The 13,143-nt window shown below is 35.1% G+C and overlaps 1 protein-coding gene and 2 non-coding genes across 4 annotated transcripts; 2 read left to right on the top strand and 1 right to left on the bottom strand.

Moving 5' to 3' along the window:
• The first annotated feature begins 525 nt into the window (after nt 1-525).
• Nucleotides 526-596, top strand: TRNAG-GCC (transfer RNA glycine (anticodon GCC)). The gene has a single exon. It is a non-coding gene; the product is annotated as a tRNA-Gly (tRNA).
• A 4,001-nt stretch (nt 597-4,597) lies between these two features.
• On the bottom strand, nt 4,598-4,669 carry TRNAP-CGG (transfer RNA proline (anticodon CGG)). Its single transcript has one exon. It is a non-coding gene; the product is annotated as a tRNA-Pro (tRNA).
• A 3,011-nt stretch (nt 4,670-7,680) lies between these two features.
• Nucleotides 7,681-9,011, top strand: LOC130986686 (GATA transcription factor 5-like). 2 transcript variants are annotated; one of them, XM_057910157.1, is made up of 3 exons: nt 7,681-7,839; nt 7,932-8,216; nt 8,340-9,011. In XM_057910157.1, the coding sequence occupies exons 2-3, from the start codon at nt 7,935-7,937 to the stop codon at nt 8,880-8,882; spliced, it is 825 nt and encodes a 274-aa protein (XP_057766140.1). In that variant the 5' UTR covers nt 7,681-7,839; nt 7,932-7,934; the 3' UTR covers nt 8,883-9,011. The 2 variants fall into 2 exon arrangements, with proteins under 2 accessions (XP_057766140.1, XP_057766141.1); XM_057910158.1 differs by having other exon boundaries at nt 7,713-8,216.
• Nucleotides 9,012-13,143: the final 4,132 nt, after the last annotated feature.

Genomic DNA, 13,143 nt, shown 5'->3' with positions numbered 1-13,143 from the left:
TGAACCAATTTAATTCACACTATAAACTAGTCAAAATTTTCATTGAAAATACAAAAATATTTAATGGAATTAATGTTCCCAATAAATATATTAAAATTAAAAGTAAAATATATATAAAGGATAAGAATGTCTTTTCATGTTAAAATGTAATAAATTTTCACATTTGATCCGGATCAAATTGATCCAAATAGCAAGGTCCTATAAACTTATCTATAAATTAGAATATTAAATGATTTCTCCATCGAAACTCAACGGATAATAAACTAGTTAGTTAATTTATCTAAAAGAACCTCTTATATCTCCATTCCATCCAAAAAGCAATAGGATTCCTACACTAATTCTTTTTTTCTTTTTCTTTTTGGGATTGTGTGAAGTCATACCTTGGTCTCACCCTCGTAAATGAAGCAAATATGACTGATATACAAAACTGGTAGAGTGGTAGTCCAATAATCATACTACCAGAAAAGTGATATTGGTTGGAAAAACATATCAGTTTTAAAAATAATTTTGGCTTCCTCCAATGTAGCACCAGTGGTCTAGTGGTAGAATAGTACCCTGCCACGGTACAGACCCGGGTTCGATTCCCGGCTGGTGCATATTTTTTTAATTTTGGTTACCAATTAAATACTTATAATATATGTCAATTAAAATTAAAGTGTTAATTTCATAAGTTATTATTATTATGGTACTTGTATCAAATTGATATACTAAAATTTAATTTGTTTTGAAAATAATATTAAATTGACATTTTGTATCATTTAAGTTTTCTATTCATTGGTTTTTTTGAAAAAAAATGCATATAAGTATATATGAACTTTACTCCAATTTTCATTTTGCACATGACATTGAATTTTTCCTATAAAATCACTAACTTTTGATTTTGTTCGATTTTTTCACAATTTTAAATTTCACCTAAATTGAATATGACTTGGCACTTAGAGCATCCGCATTGGGACCTCCTTGATAGCCTCCTTGATAGCCTACTTGATAGTGTTTGTGTTATTGAGTAGGTAGTGCTGCATTGGGGTTCCTTGATAGCCTCCTTGATAATATTAGTTTTGATTTTATGTTTTTCATTTAAAATTTATTTCTCAAATTTAAATAACACAATTTATTACAAATTTAAATTGCATTAATTATAAAATCCTAAATATTACATAAAACTTTAATAAAATAAAAACAATTCCTAAAAATTAACTACTCTGGCCCTAGAGGTCCGAAACGTGCCCAAAGATGCTCAGTCAAATCATATCGGAGCTGAGCATGTAGTTGTCTATCTCGGAGAAGGCTATCCCTTCGCACATATTCCTCGAAGGCCACCGGTGTTTGTCCAGCACTCTCCGTCGAAACACTGCTAGATGCCCCGTCATCATCTCTCCAGTTGGCAGCCGCTTCACCTTCGTGCTCCACAATCATGTTGTGGAGAATGATGCAACACAACATGATGTCCTTCAAGTGCTCTACGTACCAATTGCGCGCCGGACATCGAATGATTCCCCACCGAGCTTGAAGGACTCCGAAGGCGCGTTCCACATCCTTCCGTGCCGATTCTTGCATCTTCTTGAACCTTGCCTCCTTCGGATTGGTCGCCATTGATGGACTCTTCACGAAGCAACGCCACTCCGGATATATGCCGTCACACAAATAGTAGCCCATCCGGTATTCGCGCTGGTTGGCATGAAAGACCACCGGCGCCGCAGTTCCTCCTAACACGTCGGAGAAGAGATGAGACTGATTCAGCACATTGATGTCGTTGTTTGAACTAGCGACGCCGAAGAAGGCGTGCCAAATCCACAAATCGAATGAGGCAACGGCCTCCAATATCAAGGTGGGCTCTCCCTGATCCCCACGTGTGTATGCGCCGTGCCACGCCTTTGGGCAGTTCTTCCACGCCCAATGCATGCAGTCTAAGCTCCCGAGCATCCCGGGAAAACCATGTCTCGCCTCGTGCATTCGGAGTAGGCGTTGCACGTCTGTTGCCGTTGGACGGCGCAGGTAATGGGCTCCAAAAGCCCGTATGACCGCCTTGCAGAACTTCTTGAGGCATACACGCCCGGTTGAGTCGGCCACTTTGAGATACTCATCGAAAACATCAGCACTAACCCCGGTGGCTAATTGGCGGATAGCCGACGTGCATTTCTGCAAAGGAGAAAGAGAATCTCGACCGAGTGCATCAGTGCTCATATGAAAGTAAATATCTTCACCTTGAACAGCATCGACGATGCGCAAGAAGAGCTCCTTCTGCATGCGAAATCGACGCCGGAAAAAAGTAGGGCCATACGTTGGATTGTCGACGAAGTAGTCTTGCATAAGACGTACATGGGCCTCTTCACGATCACGGTGGACGTATGATCGGGGACGTTTCGCACGCGCCGGCTCCGGCGCCGGTTGGGGGTAGTATGAATGAAGCACTTGTTTCTGCAACTCAACCAACTCCATGAACTTTTCAGCGATTTCGTCGGAATCGGGCGATGAATCATGTTCAGGTGACGACATTTTTGGAAAAAAAATTGTAGGAGGAAGAATGAATGAGTTGTGATGAATGAAAGTGAGTTGTGATGAATGAATTGTAGGTGAATGAGTTGTAGGGAGAAGTATTATTTATAGAGATAAAAAAAGATAAAAAAAAAAAAAGGAAAATTGAAGAATGCCGTTGAAAGAGCCGTTGGAAAGCAAAAAAAAAATAAAAATAAAATAAAATAATGAAGAAACGGTCGAAAATATTGAAATAGGAATTTTTTTTTTTTTTTAATTATGGCGCGTGCAGAGCACGCGCCTACTCGAGGCTCCTCGATAACTCGAGGAGTCCTCGAGGAACTCCACGCTGCATCGCTCTCCTCGAAGCCAGCCATCTCCTCGAGGAGGCCCTCGAGTACCCGCGATGCGGGTGCTCTTATGTGGCAATTAAATAACACGCTCAATTCAATGAGTTAGTTAAATGACGTTGTTTGGTGTTTAAAATACCATCTTAGGACAAAAACATCTCTTACTTTTACAATCTAATCAAAACTTCAACAACACAAGAATGACGCACAAACTAACTATAACATGCATCTGAAAAATTCTTCTTGCATTTCTTGTTAATCTTTTTAAAATTGTCAATCTCGGTGTGAAAATATTCGATTTTTTGTGGTCCTCTTTATTGTATTTGAGTAGTATTATACACTTATGAATCACATATTCAACTTCACCTTGATCACCTTTAACTCTACCCATTCAAAGAAATCTGACAATGATTGCATTCAAGGCTATAAAAGTAAATTGATGTAGACTACAATAGGGTACTTTTTTTTTTTAAATAAAGAACTAAAAATGAAAGAATTTTTAGAAGTCATCTAACAAATTCGCTCAAAGTATCTTAAAATTTGCAAAATTCTATAACTCGAGATTTGCAAATATCTATATAATTTGCAAAACTCTATAAATCAAAATGAGGAATAAGACATAATACTTTTTACGTGAAGAATGTCGCTTTGAATTTAAGATTGTTTCACCATAAAAATACTATAGCTTATTGAAGAATTTTCACCATAATTTCGCTTGAGAGGAAACAAATTTGAAAAATCGGATTTCACTCTAAATTTAGGTATGAACGACATCGTAATGATGGATGAGTGGTTGACATATGGTCATTCCCACACAAGCGCTAAATCAGATTCAATTTAGGTAAAAGTTAAAATTGTGAAAAAAAAGTGAAAGAAATCAAAACTTGGTGATTTTATGGGAGAAATTCAAAGATTGTTTGCAAAATAAAAGAGGGGTAAAGTTCATATATGTATATGTATTTTTCTCTTTCTTTAATAATTTTCTTCCACATAATAACTAAAAGGGTAAATATCATAAAAACCCATGTACTATACCCACTTTATCAAAAATATCCTAAAACTTTCGAAATGTTCTCTAAACCCTCAAACTATCAGGTTTTCATCAAATATATCGCGTATCTATTTTTCAGTTACCAGAAACGTGATGTGGCTCGCCGGATGCCACAATGTAATTTATATTCATTTTTTTTTACATGACATGGAAAAAAACGACTTCGTTACTTGCCATATTCTATCGTGTTTATCCATAATTCTAGGTTATTAACGTGAATTTCAAACACAATAGGAGTGAATTTTAAATTTCATAGTGGATTTTTAAAAAATGATATGGTACGAAACGACATTATTTTTGTCATTGCATTTTAAAAAAATAAAATATAAATTATATTGTGGCATTCGGCAAGCCACATCACGTTTTTGATGACCGGAAAATAGATGCGGGATATATTTGATAAAAACCTGATAGTTTGAGGGCTTAGAGAACATTTTGAAAGTTTTAGGGTATTTTTGATAAATCGGGTATACTTCAGGGATTTTCATGATATTTACCTTAACTAAAATGTCATAATTTTTTGCATTTAACTCCTAAAAGAAGAGATAAACTTTTGAACAGTAAAAAAAGGGATAATTACGTAAAAAAAGATTACTCCCTAAAAAAGAGATTGGTGATTATTTCATTTTTGGCTTACCAATTAAATATAATTTTGTCAACTGAAAACTTTCAAAGAATTTGGTAAAAAAAAGGGATAAATATGTAAAACATCTTAAAATTAGGGGTGTTCCGAGAATCGAACTCGGGACCTCTCGCACCCGAAGCGAGAATCATACCACTAGACCAAACACCCAGATGTTAGTTTCTTGAAGATCAAATTTTATCATTCCTTTCTCTCTCTCTCTCTCATTTGCACGCATTTGAACATTGTTTCGGTGAAATTCATCGTATCGTGCGAAAAAAATCATTTACGCTACATTTGGATTTTATGATCCGAGAAATATGTCTTTTGATTTTGAAGTGATAATGTGGAAATTTTTAAATTTTTTACTCTTATTTTTAGTTGATAAAAAGTAAAACTGTAAATCACACTATCGCTATCCGTAAATATATATACCTACGAAATGCAATTATATTTAACAGCACAAGATTATATGTACAAACTCGTTCCATCTTATTTGATCATACTTGTATCTAAACTATACTGTGATACAATATGTAATTAAAAAACTTTTTTTTTCCTGTTGTATTTCAAATTTAATACAAATGAGGGTAATTCGTATCATTCGTGCTATAATATGCCATTTGTGTGCAGGGACGGATCCAGAATTTTTTTGTTATGGGGGCACAAAATAGTTATATATAAAAAATACATTTGAAATAATTACTACACAATAATTTATGTCTATTACAATTAAAATCTACGAGTTTCTAATGCTCTTTCATAAAATATTTTCATATAAACTTAAATCAAAATCATGTAATTTTATAAATTAAAATTAAAATAGATAGAATCTTCGAAAGAAGCAATCAAATTAATTTATATTAGAAATTTACAAAATGAATTATTTTATGATACCTATTGAAAATTGAGATAGAACCAATCGAACTTAATTTGATGATGATGGAAGGAGGAGAGAGAGAGCACTGCTAAATAGCCTAATTTCTTCACTTTTCAGAGTCTACATTAATTTTGGGATTTGGCAATATTAATATATAAAAAAAATGTTAAGGAGGCACGATTAATTTAGGATTGGGAGGATTGGGTTTGGGACATATATATAACTAGTAAATATAAATAAAGTTGTGGGGGCACGTGCCCCCATATTAAGAAACGTAGGTCCGTCTCTGTTTGTGTGCAATGAAAATAAATGACCTATTCGCACCATTCGTCCTATGATTTGTCACGCCGGAATTTTGAGCGAATGGTAAGAAATGACCTATTAAAACCATTCGTCTCAAGAAATGTCACGCCAAAACTTGAAACAAATGGTACAAAAAGGCCTATTCTTATTCCCGAGGCTAGTGATAGCGGCTAATGGTTATCGACGGCTAGTTAAGCCATTAGATTTGAATTTTTTTTCTTCATAATACACATAAGTTTGTATTTTTTCGCCTTCGTACTAATATTTTTATAACATAAACATGCTCTAATTTTTTCAAATTTTCAAACCTACAATATATTAGGGTTACAAAGTGACGTGAGTTAGCAATAAATGCATATTTCTCATATTTTGTACAATTTTCAACTAACAATCTTACCATTTTCTTACATAATTGTATTTGTGTAAGAAAGTGTAAGAACTTTTACAAAAAATAATGCAAACCTATCAACATCATTTTAGTTTTGGATAGATTGTGTATATTTATTATAAGGGTTAGTAGTTTTGTTAGATATGTTATGAAAGTGGGTAGTTTAAATTTCAACCAATAATAATAAATAAATAAAAATAAAGAAAGGAGCATGACGTGAAAATTGAAACAAATTGAAAATCGAATTGAAACTAGAAACATAAGAGCGGGAAAAGGGCACAATAATGCTGACATACCTTTGATAGCGCCGATCGATGCGAAATCACAAGATTAGTCAAAGGGAATGGCCAAAATTGTCTCAATTTAATACTCTATTATTATTATTATTATTATTATTATTATTATTATTATTATTAGATGCTTCAAGCTTTTAATTTTATTTTCTTATAAAATTTTTCACTTACATTAGGTGATTTATCACTCTCCTCCTTAGAATTTTTTTCAACACTCCATGTTTTGGTTTCATTTTTTTTTCTATGCATATATACCGGAGCATGAAGTAAATTAAGATATACAAATAATATAGGAAGTATGAAATTAGTTTTTCAATAGCAATAATTAATGTTTTTATTTTTAAAAAGTCATCATTTAAGTTGCAATTAATACTTTCTTAATTATTATGCAAATAGCTAAAACATCTCAAGAAAGAAACGAAGGGAGAGTATTTAAAACTGAAATAGACTAACACACGAATGTAAAACAGAATAAATTTCTATAACATAATTCATTCTTTTTTATTGTGACCAGAATTTGAACTTTCCACTGCAAATAATAAGATACGGATACGACGAATCGAGTTGAAAATTATCAAAATATTGCACAATATGATTAAAAAAAATCGAACTGTGAACATTATTAATCGAACCAATTTAAATCGAGCGGAATTCCTATCCAAAATAAAGAAAGTTATGATAATCTCAAACATAAAATTACTCCCTCCATTCATAAAAAGCATAATCTTCTTGCCATTTGAATTTATTTTTAACAAGTGTGGTATTTCCATTTTAATACACATATTCTCATATTTTCAATTATATATATACTTAATATTTATAAAAATAATTATCTCACAAATTAATTTTAATAGATTTATTTTTTCATTATATATATGTAAATATCTTTTAATTAAATTTATTAAAATTGATTCCTTCGAAACTATACCGGAATTTTGGTGCAGGGGTATTTTTATTTTAAAAAGCGTCATGAGTTGGGAATATAGATAGACATATAGATACAGAAACTATATATGTTTACATCATCTTTCTTTTACTGTATAGTATTATTTACTCCCTCCGTCCGCCAAAAGTAGACCATTTTTACTATATTGGGCGTCCGCAAAGAGTAGACCACTTTCCTTTTATGGAAATGGTCCCACCACCCACTTTAATCTTTTATCCTTACAAACACTCTTTATTTACAAAAAAATCCACCCCAAATTCAATCTCAACCACACATCTCATAAAGTGGTGGGACCCTTTCTCCACTACATCAAAATCATCACCAATTTTATTAAATCCCGTGCCCAACCAAAGTGGTCTACTTTTGGCGGACCGGAGGGAGTACTATTTATGTCACTGTGGACTGCTTCTCTCACAGTCTCTCTCTCTCTCTCATACACACACATTCAATGTTTTACCGAACTCACACCACCACCATTTTCTCTTCAATTTCAATTATTTTCCCTAATTGTCTCCGTTTTCTCATTTGCAGGTATCTCATTTTTCTCCGTTTTGCATTTGCAAATAAATTATGGAGTGCTTCATGGAATTGTGCTCATTTTGCATGTTGGTTTTCATATTTAGGAAATGGAATCAGCAGGAGGGGATTCCAGAAGCGGTTTTGAGGCGGTGACGGACGAATTCTCGGGTGCTGCTGGCGGCGGAGATGATTTCAGCGTCGATGAGCTCCTCGATTTCTCTAATGGCTACTCCGAAACAGAAGAGCAACAAATGGAAGAGCAACGGGAGACGGAGAAGGGGAAGGTGAAAGTGAAAACTACGCCTCTTTTTCGGGAGAGAGAAGGAGCGGTCTCTCTCTCTAAGCGGGAGGACATCGGCTCATTCCACGACGGCGAGCTCTGCTTTCAGGTAAACTTGATTTTATTTACTATTTATTTTTAATTTTTAATTTGGTCTGAAATTATCGGCGGTTAAATGTTAATGGCGGTTTTGGAAATTGGGGGGAAAATGAGAAACTGAAATTTTTTGCAGGCGGAGGGTTTGGAGAGTTTAGAATGGGTGTCGCATTTCATGGATGACTCCTTTCCCGATTACTCCCTCGCCGGAAAACTGCCGGCCGCGGAGCCGCAGCCGTGCTTCACGACTCCAGTTCAAACAAAGGCCCGAACAAAGCGGGCCCGGGCCGGGCTCCGCGTGTGGCACGTCTTGTCATCAACGGAGCATTCCGCCTCCCCACCTTCTTCAACGTCCTCCACGACGTCGTTCCCTCTCGAGAATGCGCCGGCGAAGAAGAAAAAGAAGTCCGCCGACGGCCAGCCGAGGAGGTGCAGCCATTGCGGCGTGACGAAGACGCCGCAGTGGCGGGCGGGCCCACTCGGTTCGAAGACGCTGTGCAACGCTTGTGGCGTGAGGTACAAGTCGGGGCGGCTCCTACCCGAATACCGGCCCGCTTGCAGCCCCACTTTCTCCACTGAGATGCATTCGAACAACCACCGGAAAGTTTTGGAGATGCGGCGGAAGAAGGAGACGGAGGTGCAAACCACCGGTCTGCCCCCGCCGGTTCAGAGTTTTTGAGCCTTATAATCGTATTTATAATATAGTGATGTTAAAATAGAGACGTGACACCACCTGAAATTTGAAATACGGGATTTCATGTACATTTTCTTGTCATGTTTGAATGAAATTCTATTCGAGTAGACGAAATCGGAATTATTGAGGCCGGTTTTCAATGAGTGTACATTCTTTTTCATGGACCCATCTTAGGTCATAGGTTAGGAGGCAGTGAAATTTAATTCGGAAAGACTTATTCTTTTTCTATGTAATTCGAATTCAGTTTTTCTACATTTTATTTGTGGCATTGTATTTTGCAGATCATGTTTTCTTGGCTAAAAAAAGAGAAGAAAACAAATGGTGGTTGGGCTGTGGTTTAAAAGTGTGTTTCAATCTTTTCGATGCCATTTTGTTTTGGAAGATGTTTGATGAGATTTCAATTGATGATCTTCGACTATTAGTTTTTGTTAATTCATTCCTCGTGCCATCTTCCAAATTTTTATATTAACCTTTTTTTGTGGAGGGATAGCTAAAATTTAATTTCAGAGTGTGTTTGGCTAAAGTTTATTTTTAAAAGCTTATAATTTTTTGGAGCTTATAAGATATTTTCAGAGTTTATATGATAATTTTTTTAAGAGATCATGAGTTGTCAAAATATTTACATAAATGAACTTTTAAGTTAAAGAGAGAAATTTTAGTTAAAGAGTGGTAATTTTTATTAGAGAGAAAATCGAAAAGAGATGAAATTAGAATGATAATATATGATGAAAATAAAAAATCTACTAGTTGAGTTCTTTTTATAAAATAAGTTTTGCTTATAAGATAATGAGAAAATAAATGGTTTAATAACTTATAAGCTATTTTAAAGAGTTTATAATCACACTCTTAGTTATTCATTTATCTGTTTGGTTTAATTCTGCACATTATTCTATATAGGCAAACATGAATAATTACATATTATTTGATGATTATGCAGATGTTTTCCTGCAATAAAACTCCTAAACTCGGTGGTAAGACGCTTTCTTTTTAACTAATAGGTTCGAGGTTCGAATTACCAAGGAAAAAACGAAAAATTATTATTTGATCAACAAAACTCCTAGATCCAATTGATATATTGATGGTAACCAATAACCTCTTGCAAAAGAGAACTTTGCTATCTAGGCTAGGATTGTGTATAAATAATGTTATGCAGGGAATTTTTTTGCAGGAATAGCAAAATCAACTATATTTGACATCTGACACACAAGAAAAAAAAAATCAACTATAGTTGACAAAAGCAACCTACTTGTAATAAAAATTCAAATGTTGTTAATTAAATGAAGGGAATATAATAATACGGTGCACCACATGACTCTTCTTTCTTTGTTCAGCATGTCATCACATGAAAAATGGAGCCTACCTTGTGAATTTGTCCATATTTTGGGGAGAAAAGTAGAGTGTTCTGTGTGAGAGGTCGAGTTTTGCTTTCTATTTTTGACAAATTTATGTGCTTTTTATTTTTTGAAATCCGATTATAGTATTTATGTCATGGTTTTTTAATATAGTATTTATGTTATGGTGTTGATTGTAAATTTATGTCGTTTGGGCAGAACCTCTCTTATAAAGGTCCAAGATTAGTTGCCCACCACTTAAGAAAATTTATTCCAATAATGGGCTGTCTCTCATCCTATATTCTAGGCCAAGCCCACTTCAAAATGGACCAGCCGCAACTGCTTGAAATCTAGCCTAAAACAAGGAATAATTCAAACTAAATTAAAGTATTTACTAAGGTTTTGATTGATGTTTGCCCACCATGAGATGTAATGGCATGTGACATTTTCATGGCTAAAATGTGTCCAAGTCCAGTACACCCTCAATAGGATATAGTCTTAATTGATTATCGGGAGAGCGTCTTAAAATATTTTTCTTTTCAATAGTTAATAGGACTGTGAATGTAAAAACACTTAAAATGTTCTTTGGTCTTAAAAAAACAGCAAGTATAAATATGTGGAGGATATTATAAATTTGCATTAAATTTAATATAAATTAATTTTTAAAAAGTAAACACAGTTGTTTTCAGAAATATAAAATAAAACCAGACACGAAACTAGCATAAATAGTTCCATCCATTTTACCATGTTGTAGTCTCTATTTTCTTGTGTCCATTTTACCATGTTGTAGTCTCTATTTTCTTGTGTTTTAAGATTCAATCACAAATTAAATACTAGTATTGAGTAATTTGATTTATTTTTCAAGTCACTTTCTCATGTCTTTATTGAAATAATTAATTTTCAACTTTCTTGGTCTTTTTTTTTGGTGGAAAATACTCAAATTTATAATTTGTAGATCTAAAATACTCATATTTATAGAAAGCATGTTAAGTTTATCTAAATTCACTAAAATACCCCAATGCTCCATCATGTTTGTCCTTATCCAATACTTTTCTTAGGATGGTCTCAATGGTAAAACTCATCATTTTTTCAAAAAAAATTATCTTTACAATGGTGTATCTGGAAAAGCAACTTATTAAGTGTAACATGAAAAACTAGAATAATTGTGCGTGTAGTGCACTGTCCAATAATAATAATATGTCCCATTACTCTCTGTAAACTTCACTCACCATTTGTATTGCAGGTGATTTTAACTCAATTAGAATCAGTTCTGAAAGATGCGGCAGAGGGACACATTTCTCGGCTAGAGACATTCAGGTGTTCGACAACTTCATCAGAGAAAACGAGTTGGAGGAGATTCGGATGCAGGGGAGATCATTCACATGGTACCAACCTCAAGGTTTGTGTAAAACAAAACTTGATCGTTTCTTGGTTAACGAACAATGGTTGATGAATTGGGGACAAACAAGAGTGAGAGGATTACAGAGAACGGTTTCAGATCATTGCCCGATTATGCTTGAGACAAAAGTGGTGGATTGGGGTCCGAAGCCCTTTCGGTTCGTTAATGCGTGGACTAATCATCCCGATTTTGAGAAAGTGGTTAAAGATTCTTGGCAAAATAGTGGTATTAGGGGATGGGGCAGTTTTGTGTTTAAAGAGAAGCTGAAAAGATTGAAGGAGGATTTAAAGTACTGGAATAGTAACTCCTTCGGAATGATTGATGAGAAAGTTTCCAAGTTGAGAGATGAAATTCTACAGTGGGATGCCATTGACGATACCTTGGGGCTCAATGAGGAAGAAGTTACTAAAAGAAGTGAGGCCGAAGCCTCTTTGAAACTTCAGCTCAAAGATAGGGACAACATGTTTGCTCAAAAAGCGAGAAGTCGGTGGGTTAAGGAAGGAGATATTAACAGCAAATTCTTTCACAAAGTAATCAAAGGAAGAAGAATCAACAATGAAATTTCGGGACTCATGGTTGAAGACGTCTGGTCCGAGGAACCGTTAGAGGTGAAACGAATCATCAAAGATCATTTCCAAACTCAGTTTCAGGAAAGAAGAAGAAGAAGGCCGAACCTTCCAGAGGACTTTGTCCAAAAGAAACTTTCGGATGCAACCAGAGATGAACTCGACGCCTTCTTCTCCGAAGATGAGATTAAAACAGCGGTGTGGCAATGTGATAGTGACAAAAGCCCTGGTCCAGATGGATTCAACTCCCTTTTCATGAAGAAATGTTGGGATATCATTAAAGGTGATCTGTTAATCATGATGAATGAATTCCATTCGCATGGAAAACTGGTGAAAGGTTGCAATACTTCTTTTGTGGTCTTGATTCCAAAGAAGGAAGGGGCAACTGAACTCAAGGATTTTAGATCGATTTTCCTCATCAATTGCTGCTACAAAGTCATTGCGAAGGTGTTGGTTGCCAGAATGAAAAAGGTTATGAATCAAATAATTTCGGAATGTCAGAGTGCTTTTATTGAAGGCCGTTTTATACTAGATGGAGTTGTCATTCTTAATGAAGTTATTGATGAAAGCAAGAGGAGAAAGAAAGGAACGATACTCTTTAAAGCGGACTTTGCTAAGGCTTACGACACCGTGGATTGGGAATTTCTGGACATCATGCTCGAGAAGATGAATTTCAGCGACAAATGGAGATCTTGGATTAAAGAGTGTCTTAGGTCTGCAACAACAAACATTCTAGTCAATGGAAGTCCATCAGGAGAGTTTCGGTTGGGAAGAGGATTGAGGCAAGGGGATCCCCTTTCACCATTCCTCTTCTTGGTCTCAGCCGAAGGTTTGAACCTTCTAGTGGAAAGAGCTGTTCAGAAGGATCTGCTCGAACCAGTCAAGATTGGTAAAGACGACATAAGGATCTCACATCTTCAGTATGCCGACGACACGATGTTCGTTCTTCC

This window comes from Salvia miltiorrhiza, chromosome 5 (genome assembly GCF_028751815.1).
Source record: "Salvia miltiorrhiza cultivar Shanhuang (shh) chromosome 5, IMPLAD_Smil_shh, whole genome shotgun sequence".
NCBI lineage: Eukaryota > Viridiplantae > Streptophyta > Magnoliopsida > Lamiales > Lamiaceae > Salvia > Salvia miltiorrhiza.
Note: the sequence above shows the minus strand (reverse complement) of the source record. Positions and strands in the feature narration are given on the sequence as shown.

Coding starts and splice junctions, on each gene's coding strand:
- LOC130986686 (XM_057910157.1), top strand. CDS start 7,935: ATGGAATCAGCAGGAGGGGATTCCAGAAGCGGTTTTGAGGCGGTGACG. Junction 8,217..8,339: donor ACGGCGAGCTCTGCTTTCAG/GTAAACTTGATT, acceptor AATTTTTTGCAG/GCGGAGGGTTTGGAGAGTTT.